The 19,812-nt window shown below is 35.0% G+C and overlaps 1 protein-coding gene across 1 annotated transcript; it reads right to left on the bottom strand.

The window, feature by feature from the left end:
* Positions 1–198: 198 nt before the first annotated feature.
* LOC106055480 (uncharacterized) lies at positions 199–12,838 on the bottom strand. Its single transcript, XM_013211747.2, has 8 exons — positions 12,691–12,838; positions 9,667–9,739; positions 8,856–9,016; positions 7,581–7,760; positions 6,978–7,041; positions 4,396–4,499; positions 1,664–1,758; positions 199–616 (listed from the first exon to the last, which is right to left on the bottom strand). Exons 2-8 carry the CDS (start codon positions 9,724–9,726, stop codon positions 540–542), a joined length of 741 nt encoding a protein of 246 aa, XP_013067201.1. The 5' UTR covers positions 9,727–9,739; positions 12,691–12,838; the 3' UTR covers positions 199–539.
* Positions 12,839–19,812: the final 6,974 nt, after the last annotated feature.

The raw sequence follows: 19,812 nt of genomic DNA on the forward strand, positions 1-19,812 counted from the left end.
CATCTAGCAACAGCTTTTCCCAACAGTATCACAGTGATTAGAAAAGAATAGGGATTTAAAATTTGATAACTATTCAGATTCTCAGGCAAAAATAATTTAAGAGAGTGCCTGACCCTCAAGAAAATGAATCATAGTTTTGACTGAAAGTTTGGTACACTTAAGACACACACAAAGTGTAACACATTATAAAGAGTTGAAAAGAATAAACAAGGATTTTATTGTCAAAAATAGAAACAGTAATTAAATGCATGGTTTCATCAAATATGTACACTTGGTTTTCTATATCACATAACCATTCTTTCAATCAACACACAACCATGCTTTACGTTTTGCAAATACATTTCAAAACCCTCTCACATTACACTCTTAACAATCAGAGATGAACCATCAATCAATTGAAAGAACATTATTCAGTTACCCATTCAGTATTTCAATACACATTTACTCCAATCACTTTGAACAAATGTGATAACATCAAATGCCAAACTAAATTGTTAAATAACAGCAGTTAAACATAAAAACAAAATGTGAACTTGATGCTAATGTTTCCTAAAACATTTCAGAATTGGGTAAATATTGTTGAACGCTTCATAGATCTCTTCTTTTACTTTGGCCCCTGGAAGAACACACAAAAAAAGATATGTCACTGTATTAGTAAGCCATTAAATAATTGAAAAATTATACTTTAATATCTTCCCAAGCTTTGCATTCAATTTATTTTTTTTTCAAAAGTATAATAGATTTAAAAAGTAATGCAGATTTGACACACTTGATATGTTTGTAGCAAGGAAGCAACTGAACTTAGGTGTTCTCAATTTTTTAATCATCAGAGAAGGTCACAAGTGAACAAAAAAAAAACAGCTAGAAAATCAAAGGACTTTGTTTTGAATAGCTCGATCATTATAGACTGCTAGAGCTTAATGGGAAATATGTTACAGACTCAAGTACTTGATTATAGCAGTTACACCAATTTAAGGTGTAATGAAAAAACAACCTTACAGATCTAGTACATTGGTGCTTACAAAATAATACAAAGGCATTTGAAACCATAGAAATCGAATTTCATTTCAATGTAAAAATACTAGTAAAATAAATAATCCTTATTATTATCCACCCCCACCCACCACAAGAGGAAAAAATACACTGTGGCTTTTGTGGTGTCTGATTTAAAGTATTCATATGTTAGTTAAAGTATGTTTATTTTAGGCACATGCATTAAATACACAAGTAAACAAAAAAAAAAGGTTTGTATTTTTCTATTTCAAACATATTTATCAGATTTCTTCATCTTGCTCAAACTAAGTGTAACCACTACTATTAGCTTTCAAAAGAAAAAAAAAATCTTGTTTTTAAATCAGAATGAAAAGAACAAGATCTAAAAGGCACATTGTGTTATTTAGTAACTTCGATGATAAAAGTAGAGAAATCATCTTCTATTAAGTCTGCCAACAATAATACTAGTCTTGTATTCATTCAAGGTTACTGTTGTGAATGTGATTTGGGTACGAGTTAGTTGGGTTCCCTTAGTCATTACATTTATTAGCTATTGTTATATTTGCTAAAAATTATTTTTTTACTCATGTTATCTGTATACAAGAGAGATTGCATTTCTACTTCAAGCATGCATCCCAAAAAAGTGTTGATTTTTAGTAGAATTAGTTACCTGTTAAGACCACTTTGCCCGAGACAAATATCAACAGTACAATTCTTGGTTTCACCATACGATAAATCAGACCAGGGAATAATTCAGGCTCATAACTGAAACAGAATAGTGAAAACTATTGAAACAAACATAAGTTAGTATTTTATTTGTGCTGCTTGTTTCTTGGCTTAAGATGGGTAATGATGTAAAGTTTCCATAAAGGCTTAGCATTGAGATCTTCAAACAGAGTAAAAGGCTTAGCATTGAGAACTTCAAACAGAGTAAAAGGCTTAGCATTGAGAACTTCAAACAGAGTAAAAGGCTTAGCATTGAGATCTTCAAACAGAGTAAAAGGCTTAGCATTGAGAACTTCAAACAGAGTAAAAGGCTTAGCATTGAGATCTTCAAACAGAGTAAAAGGCTTAGCATTGAGATCTTCAAACAGAGTAAAAGGCTTAGCATTGAGATCTTCAAACAGAGTAAAAGGCTTAGCATTGAGATCTTCAAACAGAGTAAAAGGCTTAGCATTGAGATCTTCAAACAGAGTAAAAGGCTTAGCATTGAGAACTTCAAACAGAGTAAAAGGCTTAGCATTGAGATCTTCAAACAGAGTAAAAGGCTTAGCATTGAGAACTTCAAACAGAGTAAAAGGCTTAGCATTGAGATCTTCAAACAGAGTAAAAGGCTTAGCATTGAGATCTTCAAACAGAGTAAAAGGCTTAGCATTGAGAACTTCAAACAGAGTAAAAGGCTTAGCATTGAGATCTTCAAACAGAGTAAAAGGCTTAGCATTGAGATCTTCAAACAGAGTAAAAGGCTTAGCATTGAGATCTTCAAACAGAGTAAAAGGCTTAGCATTGAGATCTTCAAACAGAGTAAAAGGCTTAGCATTGAGATCTTCAAACAGAGTAAAAGGCTTAGCATTGAGATCTTCAAACAGAGTAAAAGGCTTAGCATTGAGAACTTCAAACAGAGTAAAAGGCTTAGCATTGAGAACTTCAAACAGAGTAAAAGGCTTAGCATTGAGAACTTCAAACAGAGTAAAAGGCTTAGCATTGAGATCTTCAAACAGAGTAAAAGGCTTAGCATTGAGATCTTCAAACAGAGTAAAAGGCTTAGCATTGAGAACTTCAAACAGAGTAAAAGGCTTAGCATTGAGATCTTCAAACAGAGTAAAAGGCTTAGCATTGAGATCTTCAAACAGAGTAAAAGGCTTAGCATTGAGATCTTCAAACAGAGTAAAAGGCTTAGCATTGAGATCTTCAAACAGAGTAAAAGGCTTAGCATTGAGAACTTCAAACAGAGTAAAAGGCTTAGCATTGAGATCTTCAAACAGAGTAAAAGGCTTAGCATTGAGAACTTCAAACAGAGTAAAAGGCTTAGCATTGAGATCTTCAAACAGAGTAAAAGGCTTAGCATTGAGATCTTCAAACAGAGTAAAAGGCTTAGCATTGAGAACTTCAAACAGAGTAAAAGGCTTAGCATTGAGAACTTCAAACAGAGTAAAAGGCTTAGCATTGAGAACTTCAAACAGAGTAAAAGGCTTAGCATTGAGATCTTCAAACAGAGTAAAAGGCTTAGCATTGAGATCTTCAAACAGAGTAAAAGGCTTAGCATTGAGATCTTCAAACAGAGTAAAAGGCTTAGCATTGAGATCTTCAAACAGAGTAAAAGGCTTAGCATTGAGAACTTCAAACAGAGTAAAAGGCTTAGCATTGAGATCTTCAAACAGAGTAAAAGGCTTAGCATTGAGAACTTCAAACAGAGTAAAAGGCTTAGCATTGAGAACTTCAAACAGAGTAAAAGGCTTAGCATTGAGATCTTCAAACAGAGTAAAAGGCTTAGCATTGAGAACTTCAAACAGAGTAAAAGGCTTAGCATTGAGAACTTCAAACAGAGTAAAAGGCTTAGCATTGAGAACTTCAAACAGAGTAAAAGGCTTAGCATTGAGATCTTCAAACAGAGTAAAAGGCTTAGCATTGAGAACTTCAAACAGAGTAAAAGGCTTAGCATTGAGAACTTCAAACAGAGTAAAAGGCTTAGCATTGAGATCTTCAAACAGAGTAAAAGGCTTAGCATTGAGAACTTCAAACAGAGTAAAAGGCTTAGCATTGAGAACTTCAAACAGAGTAAAAGGCTTAGCATTGAGATCTTCAAACAGAGTAAAAGGCTTAGCATTGAGAACTTCAAACAGAGTAAAAGGCTTAGCATTGAGAACTTCAAACAGAGTAAAAGGCTTAGCATTGAGATCTTCAAACAGAGTAAAAGGCTTAGCATTGAGAACTTCAAACAGAGTAAAAGGCTTAGCATTGAGATCTTCAAACAGAGTAAAAGGCTTAGCATTGAGATCTTCAAACAGAGTAAAAGGCTTAGCATTGAGATCTTCAAACAGAGTAAAAGGCTTAGCATTGAGATCTTCAAACAGAGTAAAAGGCTTAGCATTGAGATCTTCAAACAGAGTAGTAATATTTAAAGGGATGACATCCCCCCTCCCAACACAAACATTGATTTACTAGGTCATGGGTTAAGGTCTTCATCAAGCACAAGAAGAACAAGAACTAAATTGTGAAATTTTTAAAAATAACATATTACAAAAAAAAAAATGATAATATACAATGACTCTTTTTGATCCTTAAATGCAGTTGAACCCAGGATATTCTGCTTTCCAGTTTATTTATGTTTTTAATTCTGAATGAGAAACTTGAAGTAAACCAAAATCTCCCATTAAGTTAAATTAACAATATTTAAACTACCTGGAAAACTGAGAATGGGTCAGGACCAGACCCTCTAATCGAATTGGAAATTTAACATCACAGCTGCCAACCATATTCTGAATTTTAAACTCCATGAACTTTGCCTGAAATCCATGAAAAGATAAACAATAATTGTCTTTATTTAGAGAAGATGAAAGGATAAAATCTATAATAAACAGATTTGATATGGTGCATAAATATTGAATACTATAGATATAATATATGATAATGTAAATGTTGGACAGCTCCTAATGAGTGAAACTAAACACACAAACTTAGCATTCATATATATATATATATATATATACTAAGGTGACCAGATACTTGGGGAGCCAAAGCAGGACTTGTTGATGATGACCATATTCGAGCTACATCCCTTTTTCTAACCAACTTGGATCATCCATGTGTACTTTGTTGAGGAGGAGCCTTTTCAAGTTTCATGCTTCTTTTTGTGCATTTCTGAGCCAATCCATAAATGGAAAAAGATACTTCAAGAGCCCTAACATTCTGTCCCTCGATAAAAAGAACTTCTGTATGGAATATAGCGTCAATGTTGGATACAAAATGCAGCCACAATTCACTGCACAGGTGTTCAAAGAAGCTTTCGATCATGGGGGTCTTCTTTCTTGTGAAAAGAAATATGATTTCAAAGCAGGATATAATATAACTAGTCACTCATGTGAATGCCTCAAAGCCAACCACCTGGTATTTCCAGATGTTTAAATGTTAGAGTAGTAAGCTACCTTATCAACAGGAACTCTGTAGGTCCCTATGAACGTCCATGTTCATTTTGTCTACAACAAATTTCTTACCCTGTCATGGAAAGATATTAAAATAAAAGCGTGACATTAATAGACTTTTTATGAAAACGGGACATTGACCATCCCGCCTGGACACTTTATGAAAAGCATGACAGACAGTCCAAAGTGGGATTGTCATGAATAAGTCGGGACATCTGGTCACCTTATATATACCCAAAATAATCCACAGAATAAAAACTTTCAAAATTATATTTTCTTTTTTGTTTTAATTTTTTTTTTTTAAGTTTTCTGAGAACTTTTTCTAAAATGGAACTCTTCCCATTTTTTGGAGAATTTAACGGAACCATTGGCTTGTTTCTTTTAGGTTGGATTATTTCCTGTTTGTTTAAATTAAAAATAAAAGCTAAACCATAATCAAATTTTCTTAAAAAATTTTTTCAAGTAGAAAACTATCATAAAACATACAGACATACATTAGCACCAGAAACATTAATCACTTTGATGGTATTGAGTTCTTAATGAGCTTAACTATGTTTGTTAATAAGCCCAATTCTACTATCTGCTGGGGCATCAAACCGCATGCTTCTAGATTTATACTTTGGACTTTGTTGCAACAAAACTAAACAAATATCCTGCTTCTCACAAATAGGTTGTAGGAAAAAGAAGGAAACTAACATTAGCTTGTTTTGAAACATTAAGGTACTCTTCAGACAAACATGACAAGAAATCATTTCAAGGTTGAGATTTGTATCTTTGCTTTAAATAAGGGACAGAATCTAGATCAATTATAGCTTTTTCTAATTTACAGAGCAGAGCTAATAAAATCAGTTTTTCTTTTCTATATATTAGAAATAATTCATGTGTAGGTATAAAGTTCATAGTTCTAAAAGTTCACGGAACACCTCTTCAAGCCTCGCGGAACCATAGTGTTCTAGGGAACGCAGTTTGGGAAACACTGGCCTAGCAGTTAGACATAATACAATGGGCATCTGATAAAACATTGTCATTAATGAGTTAATATAGAAGTGAAGCTAGGTGCTGAAACAAATGATGATACATACATATTAAACATAAATAAACAGCAGCACCAGGGGCCAAGTTTTTAAATGAAAGAAAGTAGTAAATTAAATGTGACAAAAATAAGGGACCGGGCCTACCAAGGCTCGAACCAGTGATCCTGGAAACGACAACACTGTCTAGCGATAACACACTAAGCGAACTTAACCTCTAGACCATCGGAATGTCTGAAAAAAAACATTCTCCTGGCCCAGAGTCATTTCGCTCGTATGCAAATTACCTCCCCAGTGGTCAAGGTCAATGGTCACATGCCCTAGCTAGCCACTCCCACACCTCGCCACATCCGTTCACCAACAACTTCCAATAGAGCCAACACAGACAGCCATTAGGCATGTATAGACAAACAATGGCTCAATTTGACTGTGTATCTTTTTAGCTTTTCATCATTCCGATGGTTTAGATGTTAAGTTTGCTTAGTGCGTTATCGCAAGGCGGTGTTGTCGTTTCCAGGGTCACTGGTTCGAGCCTTGGTAGGCGCAGCCCCTTATTTTCATTGCATTTAATTCACTACTTTCTCTCATTTAAAAACTTGGCCCCTGGTGCTGCTGTTTATTTATGTTTAATATGTATGCATCATCATTAATAAGTTAGACTGATTTAGATTTTAAACAAAGTATACAAAGCAAATGTTTTGACGTATAAGCATTCCTAGAACATTTTAAAGAAATTAAATAAGCATTCTTCCTAATTCACTGAAGTTAATAGTCCTACTGTTACAATGGTGTGACTAGAAACTTTACTTACAGGAAAATTTAATTTTTGAACTATTCTGGCATATTTTCTGGCTGCCAATCTGGCTTGGTCCTCACTGAAGAAGACAATAAGAAAATTAGTGGAAAAGTTCAAGCTGGCTAGAAACAAAATTGTCTAACAATTAGCCCTCTGTAGTAAGTCAAGAAAGTTTTACATTTATTTAAATTTGTTTATTTATAAATGTTACCTACAGCAGCAGAAGTTTCTAAAAGAATAAAATATACATAAACTAAAAACACATCTAAAATTAAATTTGGAATAAGAACTTATGGAAAATATAATATGTGATAGTGTATTAAAATTTAAACCAAAATTTCTTATTGGACACTTGTTTGGCATTATTTTGTTTATAGCTAAAAACCATCAACAAATTAATATGTGATTGTGTATTAAAATTTAAACCAAAATTTCTTATTGGACACTTGTTTGACATTATTTTGTTTATAGCTAAAAACCATCAACAAATTCAACACTCATTTAGAAGAATTTGTATCTTTAACGCCAAGTACATAATGCTAAGTAATGCAAAAAATAAATAACAACAATACAATAATCTTCCCTAATTTCCTTTAGATTTTAAAAATTATTTTGTACCTCTTTGCTCCTGTACAGACCATCTTCCCTGAACTGAAGATAAGAGCTGTGGTTCTAGGTTCTCTAATACGCATTATAACAGCAGCAAAACGTTTAGGATTATACTCTGCATTTCTTGCTCGTAAAGCTATTGTTTTGAGATCAAGCTTGCAAGCCAAATTAACTGTGCACACAATATTCCTGTGATAATTTTTAAAAATAAGAAAAAGGGACAATAAGATGAATGTTGAGAATGAATGGAAAAAATTGATACAGATATTTATTTGATATTGTACTACATATTTTTTCTTTTGAATACATTAGTTATAAAATAAAAATTCTTCCATAAATTCCAAACCAAACCAAAGCACACAAAAAATGCTAATGTGAAGCTAAAATAATCACACTGTGCAACTTTGTATTAAATACTTCATGTTCACTGTTAATGTAAGCCAAGGGAATTTAAAAAAAAAACAATGCAAAAGCTGACAGGACAATTAAAGTAGCTACAATGACAATCTCAGTTATTAAAAGTAAGATTTTAAATTACATTTCTACATTAGTACAGATACTGATATGGACAAAATAGAGCAGTGCATATTTTCAATACATTTCCCAACATCCTGTGTTGTCATGGGCAGCAATTCATTTAGGGCATCATCGTGGCTTTCCTATATAAATTAAGAAACAATGGTAATATCTTAATCTTCATAAAAAAATTGAAGGTCAGTTTGTTCATCATTCTCTACATTGAGTTTTGATATCTCTATCCTCATTTCCATAACCCTCCACAACCTATAGTTTAGGTGGACACAAAGACATTGCTTGTTTTCCTGCCAACTCTTGCCATGAAACTAATTGTAAGATATTGGCTTCTGCATTGACCTCTGTTGCTGTAGTGCATTTGCTTGCTCGATAAAGGGTTTTTAATTGTTTATTTTTGTAAATGCACAAAAAACCAATGATATTATAATATTTAATTGGTTTTGTTCTGGTTCTTTAGGATTAGGTGCAAATAAGTACACAGCATAAATAACTGCTAATTTAATGCCATTCATTAATTATTTTCTTCTTTTACAATTAATCTGTATCCTAATTTCTAACTTCCCCTCCCCATTACATATATAGTCAGCTTTCAATCAAGTCAATATATATATGTCACTTTTAGATGCCCACGCATGAGTTCCACAATTTACCAAAGTTCATGCTGTGATATTTGCTCTTCGTTAGCTTCTAGTTGTTTTTTTGTCTGAATGAGTCGGCTTACATGATTTAGGAAAAAATTACTTCACTTACTGCAGCTGTGGTGTGATTCCTGAGGTTGAACCCTCAGATGCCGGAGTGGCTGGAGAAAATGGTGTGCCTGGACCATTTGGATTGGGTGTAGCAGGGTACATACTGGCATTAGATGGAGGAAGCACCGGGTTGAATGCCATGCCAGGTGATTGCATGGGACTCTGTGGAGATCACAAGCAAAGTACATTAATTATTAATAAAATAGTACATTTTAAAACTGTTGAAAAAATTTGTCAAAACTGACTCCAAGTGGTTGAGCAACAATGTGGTTGTCTCATTTCACTTGACATCCTTAGTTGTAACATTACATAAGACATGATCCCCATTATGATCTAATATTATGGGATTTCTTCATTTGTGATGTAGGTGTTACATAGAATCCTTCTGTAGCATCTCGACTCCATGGCTAAGATCCACCTCTCTAATTCTGTAGACCATGATTCACTAACATAAAATGAGGGCATCAGTCTAATTTTCGTGCATAGTGATTGCCACTGTCTTTCTACATTCTTTTGACGTACACATCTGCTGCTGTGGACTCATAACTCAAGTTCCTTCATAGGAGACAATATCTCTGAGGCATTTAAACCTTTTGACATCTGTATGTTTTTTATTGTGTTTTTAAGTATTAATTTGCGTGCCATATGATGCAGATGTCTTGACATCCTAAAGAGGCATCATTTTTTCAATGCAATTTGTAAGCCAATACTTCATAAAAATATATAGCCAAAAATCATTAGCTGAAGTCTGTTAAGGGAATCAGTCCAGATGTGGTATATCAAAGAAATGTAATTAAAAAAAAAAAGTGTACCTGTAACTGGGGCTGTGGAGTAAGTCCACTTCCAAATGAAGGAAACTGATTGCTGTCCATGTTTGCTTTTCTTCTAGCAAATAGATGAAATAGTTGACTCATAAATACAACAAACAAAAAATAATAACATATAAATATATATATAATATAAACTAATATAGCCTGAGTCTAGATTATTTTCTAGATCTAGATTATACTAATTTAGAATCTAGATGACTAGATCTAGAATTAATAGAATAGTTACTAGATCTATAATAATCTATATTTAACTACATAAAATCTATTTAAAATATAAATCTATAGAGTATAGATATAGATTATAGACCTAGTCCTAGAGTAGATTGCATCTAGATCTATACAACATTAATATGTAATGAAGAATCTCTAATATATACAAATATAACTTAATAAAATCTAATAGAGTAATTTATTTATTCTGGACTATACACGAATTCGAACAACTCGCTGTTTTTGTGGTCATTACATCTTTATTTTGATATTTAATATTGAAATAGCACTTGTAATGTATAAGTATAATGAGTGTTTCCATTTTCCAATTATGCTGACCCCATTTTCTTCCATTTAGTTATTTTTTTATGTAAGAAAAAAAAGTTCAAATTTTTAAGTCATTTTTTTTTTCTTATGTTGCTAGGATCATAGGATGACTTTACCTCTTCCTAGGTTTCAGACTAAGTATTTTTTGGTTGACTAAGTCTATGCTAATAAGCCAGCCAAAATTGATTTGGAGCTGATTTATTTGATTCATAATCCAAGTTGTTTGATTTAAACCAAAAAAAATAGAAAGGTGTTTGTATTTATGCATAATTTGAAAACATCTTTAGGATATCATGCCTAGGGCTAGGGATCTTAAAATTTAGTTAATATTTAATATTAATATAACATTAAAATCTGAGTTTATTTATGCCAAAATATAGAGACTGTTGGGAATAAATTTTGTGTACGGAATCAAAGTGTGAATTTTTTTTTTTTTGGATTAGATGAAGACACATGGCCTCTTTTACCTTAAATACATTTTAAACAAATATAGGTTAGGGTTACAAATATAAGTAGTCATCCGTATTCTCCTTAAACTAAAGAACATTTTGATTTTTTAATTTCTATGTCAAAACCATTATCAAATAATGTGCTTTCAAAACAAAGTCAAACTTTTAATTTTTGGCCTATAACTAGGTCTAGGTATTTGGAGTGCATAACTTACTCTAGATTAAACTAAATTAGTCTAGATCTACTGGAATCTAGACTCTTAACTGAGTCGTCTGTTTTAGATGATAAGTATAATCATTATTAAAGTCTATCTAGAAACAGATATAATATTCATTGCAATTACATACTAACTATGACACTATGTTTTTGTTACGTAACATAGTCATCATAGTTAACATAGACGACATAGTCTTTATTCTACTGCCTGCCTAATAGTAATAGCTAATGCTTAAAGGGAAACTCCGATAGTTTTTCAAATTTTAGTTATTGACATATTTAAATTCTGCGTAAAAAGTTGTAATAGTAAACATTATATCATTTTTTATTTAAATGCTCGGAAAATTTTATATTTAATAAATTAGACAGAAAATTCTCCACGCCCCCCAAAAAACGGGGTTCTGCGAGATGTTTTTAGTTTTTAAAAACGTGACGTCACGAGGGTGCTGGCTAAATATAGATCTAGACCTATATAACCGATAAACTCTCTAGTCTAGATCTAGACCTATCGGATCGCATTTATTGTTACGCTTCACAGCTAGATCTAGTCTCCACGTTGATTTATAATCGGTCATTGTTTATAAACCTCTATTTCTACTTGAAGAAAATTAAATATTGTTCTTCAGCTTGTAACTTGTTGCAGTAGTTCCAATCACAAAGATAAAATCAGCAAGTATGCTGATACAGAAATTAGTGTCTCTTTTCATTTGTATCCAAGAGATGAAGTTTTAAAGGGAAAATTTATTCGCCTGAAGAGCAAATATTTTACAAAGGCATTAGCTAATTCCTGTTTATGCTCAAACCATTTTGAGAGAAGCTGTTTCAGCAACTTCATTGCTGTGGAAATGGGATTTAAAAAAAAAATTGAAGTTAATACCAGGTGCAGTACCAACAATACATTGGATTTCCAGGCCAAAGAATTCAATTAATGATACTACTGAGACATTTTAAACAACTGAAGTTCATAAATATAAATGAAATCAGATTTGTGAGCTAGAAATTTACTACGAATACTAGATCTACTATTAAATTTCTTATTTAATAAGTAGATCTATCGTCTACGAAACTCAATTCCAACTTTTTAACTTTTGACCTTGGGGGTGTGTCTCGCCGGCTGAGCCAGCGTCAAGCTCTCTCATCACTTTTTCCATGTCAACCAATGTTAGGTCGAAACAGCACACAAAAATCATAATTTTCTTACGGTCAAACATACAGTCATAATTTATACACCATTAGAAATTTCTTTTAAAGTATTTTAATGATGTAATAACGAAAATTTTTTTTTATCAAAGATAATTTCTTTTTCGCCTCCCTATCAATGAGTATCAATAGGATTTGAGTGCACCTTCGTGACGTCACACAGAAATTCAGTGAAAATCTGACTGTTTTGGATGCGCAGAAAAATTATGTCACAAAAACATCAATTACTAAGTTATTCTTGCAATTAAAAAAAAAAGAATAATATATTCATTATCTTATATCTATAAATCAAAACACATATTATATCAAAAATTGTCAAAACCATCGGAGTTACCCTTTAACTAAATTCAAATCTAGGTAAACCACACTCAGTGACACTGAGGTGGGAGGAATTCAAAATAATTGAAAATGATTTAGAGTGACTACTCTACTCTAGAGTCTAGATCTAGATCAGTAAATCATAAATAAAATAAATATTTTAAAATATTAAATTAAATATGACAAATTTAAATGTAAACAATTGAATCTTCTAGAATAATTTAAGAGTCAACCTCTGCTTTTTATTAAAATGCTAATTAATAATTAATCTAGGTCTAGACCTACATGTCAGATATTTAATAGGATCTTATTTCTTTAAAACATTGCTCTGAAATTCAAAATCACAAGTAGACTCGAAGCTACATCAATGATCAAGTAAAGAGAGTAAAATTTGAGATTGTCTTCTTTCACAGGAACAGGAAACTAGACAAAATAAAAATGTAAAGAGCGCATGCGTGCTACTAAAAATTGGAATCTCCTTATTCTTATGTTGTATATAAATATTTTATATATTTGAAAAAAAACGCATCAATCGTATCACTAAAAAAGAACATAAAATTGTTATAATCAGAAATTTAATGAAAATTTTAAAATATGATTTTATTATAGACTAGAATATAGATTTAATAGTAAATATACAAAGCCAGACTGCTTTTAATCCATGTTTTTTACTTTTAAAGCAATGATTGAATATTCCATGACAACCAGTTCAAAGGTTAAGGGTCGTTCCGGTGTGAACACTTATTGTGTCCCGGAAAACAAGGTTTATTCATAACGAGCTCAGCGCACTGAACTGAGCAACAACTGCTCCTTGCTATAGTTTTGTGTCAGGATTGTCAGTTTTCAAGCAAACATTCCAAATATGGCTTGGTCAAGATTACAAAGTGCCTTAGATTTTATTGCGTATTGGAAACTGCAGTTCTCCCTGGCAACTGCGATGTACGTGTTGGATCCAGAAGAAAAAATTGTAGTATATATCCTTTTTTTTAATTTTTAATAATTTTTATAATCAATCAACACATTCAAAACAAATAAAAGTAGATATATTTATTTATAAATGGTATTTTGTGGTGCATTCGGCTTTACCTTAATAATGGGTATAATACACGTAAGTATATTAAAAAGTCACTTTTTTTTTAATGCATGTCTCTTAATTGAGATATATCCGTGACTTGTTGTTTTTAAATTAGGAATGACGATGTAAAATTGTAGGTAGGTTAAAGGTTATATAATAAAATACAGCGCTTCATATTATTATACTAAAGTAACACCTTCTTAATTTAATTTCTAATTATGATCGTTTATTAATCTTACAAGCCGGCTAAGCTCGGTATTCGACATAAGATATGATATTTTATAATAGAATCAAGGGCGTCCATAAAACTTATAGTTATTTGTAGTAACCTTTAATTGTTTCTTTTGCGCTCTCCTCAAATGTTCTCTTAGACTGAAGGTGGCAAGATTGAGGTGCATATTTGAGATATTCTAGAGACAGGAAGTTCAATCAAGCTTCATATAACTCTTTGAACAGATGTGTGCTGTTCACTTCTGCTCCACAACGACTGACGCAATAATACCTTAACCCGTCCTGTTGGCACATAAAATAAATGACAACGACATTCTAGCATTGCGATGGTACAATGTGTAAAACACTGTTGATCCACTCCTTTAGTTCCAGTGTTGTGTGGTGTTTTTTTTTTTGGTCTTTGTGTATTTGTGTTTTTATTGTTGTTGTTTTTTAGGTAAAATATTTTCCAAGTCATATATTATTTAAAAAACAACAACAACAACAGGGGTTTCTTTGAAAATAGATTGTTATAAAATTCAATGAGCTGTAATAAATCCGTGACCGGTAATTCAAAATGAATGTAGAGATGTGCTATCCAGGGTGTCTTGTATTAGCAGTTGAAACGCCACGTATTTCGGAGAAACAAAACTCCATTAGTGCTGGATTTGGATTCACTATTTCCGTCTCGTGTGTTAAAAGTTGGTTTATTTAGTTTAATTTAATTTAATTTAGTTTAATTTAGTTTAGCTGGGCTGCCCACACGTCAGCACCCGCCTCTCTTCCATACTGACCGGGTCCAAAGGGATGGCGAGCCATCACAATTTGGGGACAGGTGGCTGCAGGAGTTTGCCAGAGAGCAGTAGTCTTACTACTGTCCCCCCGCCTACGGGGCTCCAGGACCGGATTTTCTGTTAGGGTTTACTCCCTTAGCCTTAGACCTTACAGGGACACACACACAAGGCAGTGCGGCTATTGACCTATAGCTAGGGGTTTGGTTTGTGGGCAACAGGGCGTGTCCGCACGCCGACGGGCCATGCCTGCCTCACATCTTGGGGCCAAACCTCCTCCGAGACCCTTGCAGTTTAGCCTGAGGCTTCGCAGCCTCAGTTTCCATCTGCCACCACGAGGAGGTACTGCATAGGACTTGCTGTGGAGAGGCTATGTACTGGCAAGAGAGACTTACAAAATTGCTCCCCTTTCACATATGCTAGCCAGCGGTGGCAACAAGTCAAGCTACCACACTAGACGCTTCACACAGCCAGATTCTTTCAAGCTCTAGAGGACGTAATTAAAAGTATTCCAAAATCCGAGCACCTCTATATAAATGGAGACTTTAATGCCCTTGTTGGTGATGGAAATGATGCATGGCCAAAATGCTTGGGACCTCATGGTGTTGGCAAAATAAATGACAATGGCCAAAGGCTACTTGAGTTCTGTAGCTCTCATGAACTGTGTGTAACAAATACATTCTTCTCTGGCAAGGAACGCCATAAAGTCTCTTGGCAGCACCCACGCTCAAAAAGATGGCACCAGCTTGACCTCTGCATCACCCGAAGGATGGATCTGAAAAGTGTCATCCACACCCGTTCATACCATAGTGCGGACTGCAACTCAGACCATTCACTAGTGCTAAGCAAAATCAAACTACTTCTCAAGAAGGCTTACACTTCCACTCAACCCAGAACTAGGCGAATTAACGTCAACCATGTAGGTGACCCAGAGAAGTGTGCACTCTTTGGCGAGCTCCTGAACAGTTCAATCCCCTCGTTAAGTGATGAAGAAGACATCTCGATCAGATGGGAGAAATTAAGAGACGTAATCTACAGTTCGGCAATCACCGCCTTTGGGCCTCAAAAACACCAAAATGTAGACTGGTTTGGGCGAATCTAGCACATATGGAACCTTGCATCGAGAAAAAACGATCTGCACACCTCGCTCACAAGACAAAGCCTAATCCAAAATCTCTGGAGGCCTTCAAAAGTGCTAATAAAGAGGCAAAACAAATGGCTAGAAAATGTGCTAACAACTTCTGGAGGGATACCTGCAACAGAATCCAAGACAGTCTCCACTCAGGAAATAGCAAAGCTCTATTTGATGTCATTAAAGCGGCCCTGGATCCAGCAGTGTCTAAGCCTGCCCCCCTTCTATCCAAATCAGGAGAAAAAATTACAGATCAAACCAAGCAGCTAGAACGATGGACAGAACACTACCTCGAAGTCTATGCCACACAGAATACAGTAGACGATGTCGCCCTGGCTTCTCTACCAGATCTTCCAGTACTGGAATGCCTAGATGAGCTTCCGAGCCTTAGTGACCTCAAAAAAGCAATTAACTGCTTAAAAAATAGAAAATCTCCTGGGAGTGATGGTATCCCAGTGGAAGTAGTGAAAGTCAACGAATCACTCCTGCTCCCTGAACTCTATATTCTCCTCTGCCGCTGTTGGGAAACAGGTCATGTCCCACAGGACATGCGTGACGCAACTATAGTCACAATATACAAGAACAAAGGGGATCGGAGTGATTGCAACAACTATAGGGGTATCTCTCTCCTCAGTATAGTGGGCAAGATCTTTGCTAGAGTGGCACTATCCAGGCTGCAAGTGATAGCTTCTAGAGTCTACCCAGAGTCTCAGTGTGGATTCAGGAGTGGTAGGTCCACTATAGACATGAAATCTTCTCTACGACTACTGCAGGAGAAATTTAGAGAGAGAGACAGACCCCTTTACATTGTTTTTGTCGATCTGACTAAAGCTTTTGACATGGTCAGCAGAAGTGGCCTTTTCAAACTCCTGAGGAAAATAGGTTGCCCTCCCAAACTACTGAAGTTAATTGAATGTTTTCACGAGGAAACTAAATGTACTGTCAAATTCAATGGAGCCCAATCAGCACCTTTTGAGGTTTGCAGTGGTGTCAAGCAGGGATGTGTGCTCGCACCTACTCTGTTTGGCATATTCTTCTCCTGTCTACTGCATTATGCGTACAGCGACATAAACGAAGGTGTGTTTCTCCATACAAGATCCTCTGGAAAACTATTTAATGTATCAAGGCTGCGGGCAAAAACCAAGGTTAGGAAGCTACTCGTCAGGGAACTCCTGTATGCTGATGATGCAGCTATTGTGGCTGATTCTGATATTCAGCTACAGTCCATGGTTGACAAACTATCTGCTGCTTGCCAGAAGTTCGGCTTAAACATCAGTCAAAGCAAGACTAAGATACTTGTCCAAAACACAAACACTGCACCTCAAGTAAGCATTAATGGCCAACCACTAGAAATTGTTGATCACTTTTGTTACCTTGGCTCCATCATATCCAACAACACTCTACTGGATAAAGACATAAACAACAGGATAGCCAAGGCAATGGCCACCATGTCACGGTTGCAGAAAAGAGTCTGGGACAACATATTGCTGACTAGCAGTACTAAAGCCCTAGTCTACCGGACCTGTGTGTTGAGCACCTTGCTGTACGGAAGTGAAACATGGTCAACCTACTCATGGCAGGAAAAAAAGCTGAATGTCTTCCACCTCCGATGCCTAAGGCGGATCTTTAAAATAAGGTGGCAAGATAAGATAACAAATGAGGAAGTGCTACATAGAGCAGGATGCCAGGACATCCGCTCTGTTATCAGCAGCAGACGCCTTGGCTGGCTTGGCCACGTTCGTAGAATGCCAGTAGGTCGACTTCCACAGGACATCCTGTATGGCGATCTAATTGAAGGCAGGAGAGCCGCTGGTCGCCCACTTTTACGTTATACGGATGTATGCAAACGCGACATGAAACTCTTCAAAATCGACACTGGCAACTGGGAAGAGGTGGCACTGGACAGATCCACATGGAGAGAGAGCATAAAGGAAGGGTCACAGATTGCAGATGTCATACACAACAGAAGCAGAAAGAAGGGTGAAAATGCAATGGCGCCTGGTGATTTTATATGCCCAACCTGTGATCGCAGCTGTGTATCAAGGATTGGCCTCTTTAGTCACACAAGAAGTTGCAAAGGGAAAAGATCGTCTCACGAGACGTAAAATGCCACAGATTTAGTTTAATCTATTGAAACTTTATTAAAAGTGTGTGATTGTTTGTAAATGGAGAGGGGAGAGAAAGGTTTGGATGTATAGATGACTACCAAGTGCATGAGTAACCCCGCAAAGCATGAGTTCTGATATCTTGAATGTCTTGATGGCATGGCTTCTAATTGACGAAAAACATATAGTCTTATATGTTAGTTGACATCGTTGGCTTCATTTAACTCAAAAATAAGTATTTAAGGTCTATATCTTAAGCTTTATTTATATGTATTTGAAACATCTTTTTGCACGGAAAATTAACACGCGCATATAGTGCAAACATTAAGGAACACAATAGAGCTTGTCAATATGTCTGTTATGACTCATCTGTTAAGCCCTATAGGCAGCTGAGCTCATGTCTTTGAGATTTTCACGAGAAGCACCTCTGTTGCGTATGCTTCCTTCAAGTCTTTGAGCTTCTTGTGATTACACACAGGATATAAGCTCCACTCAGTGCATCGGTTGTAAAGATGCAAGTTGTTAAGTAAGCTTTGCAATATTGTCCATAATGTCTTTAAGTAGAACATCTTTTTTTTTTTTTCGTAGGCCCTGCCACTTTCTGCTCTCACCGGGGCAATAAGGCACCCTCTCTCTCTCCATGCCTTTCTCTTTCTCTCTCTTTCACTCCATCCCTCTCTCTCTCTCTCTTTTTCTCGCTCACTTTTGCTATTTTGTCTTTTTTTTTCTCATACCATCTCTTTTTTTCTCTCTTCCACCTACTGATCTAGCTCTCATTATAATTAATACTATAAGATACTGAGTTCAAGCAATGTATTAAGCCGCCGCCCCATTTCTTTTTACATAAAACCTTTTTCTATTTCATTTTTGTTTTTAAATAACTTTCGCACATGTTCAACGTACTAATAACTAATGAGATGAACCTATACATGTGGCCCTCATATGAATGTTGACCATTGTACCTGCCTCAACAATGAAAGCCAAAAGTAAACGAAGAAAACAGAAGAGTTTGAGTGAATAGAATCTGAGCTTTTGTGTTCTCTCTAGAGGAGAATCTGGACTAACAGCTCGCTGAGAAATAATAACGTTACGCTCTGTTTGGTTGACCCTTGAACTAAGTGTCACGCTTGGGTGGCGATCTGGTATTTAACTATAAATAGAACCTTAGCTAAGAAGCAAAAAAAAAAAAAACGCTTACAAGAAAACGCACTAAAAAGTAGAAAATAGAAAATAAAAGCGTTGGGTAAGTTTATAAGTTCAAGTGAAACTCCACAAGCCAACGCCTTGTTTTTTTGTTTATTATCTGCTTTTTAGTGCGTTTTAATATATGTATTATTTTTAAAATAATTACTATTGATTATTTTCATGTCTTTAGTCTTATACTTTTACGATCATGTTCAAGTAGGCCTACTGATGTATGTAAATGGAAGAGTCTAGGATGAAAGTATTTTAAAAATGGTATTTAAAGACAGTGTTAATTACCAAATCGATTACAAAGTTTTCTTTACTATTGATTAATAAACCTACAGTCTTTAATATAATCTATAGGTTAACATACAGTCTTTGTTATAATCTTCACATGAACATTGAATTATTTTATTTGACTTTAGCTATCTTTCAAATCTGCTGAAGCGATCGTTAGTCTTTTCATTTCCTTCAATCCTCATAGCATGCTCAGTGCGATATGATCCAATCATTTTTGTGGACCAGTTTGGCCCGGGGGGGGGGGGTATATCGCACAAGCTTTATGTGCTGCCCTTTCAAAAGCTAGGAAACAAAATGCTGAAGTCTGAATTGGAATTCGAGCCTCCTGGACTAAGACACATTTAGGTCTGATTGAGACACACCTAGGTCTGATTAAGACACATCTAGGTCTGATTAAGAAAAACCTAGGTCTGATTAAGACAAAAATAGGTCTGAGTAAGACACACCTAGGTCTGATTAAGACACGTCTAGGTCTGATTAAGACACACCTAGGTCTGATTAAGACACGTCTAGGTCTGATTAAGACACACCTAGATCTAACTCTGTCGTTTACAATGGTCTGACGCGTAGAAAAATATGTTACACCTTTTGTTCCTAGAGCGTGATGAC

The sequence above is a fragment of the Biomphalaria glabrata genome, chromosome 3 (genome assembly GCF_947242115.1).
Source record: "Biomphalaria glabrata chromosome 3, xgBioGlab47.1, whole genome shotgun sequence".
NCBI lineage: Eukaryota > Metazoa > Mollusca > Gastropoda > Planorbidae > Biomphalaria > Biomphalaria glabrata.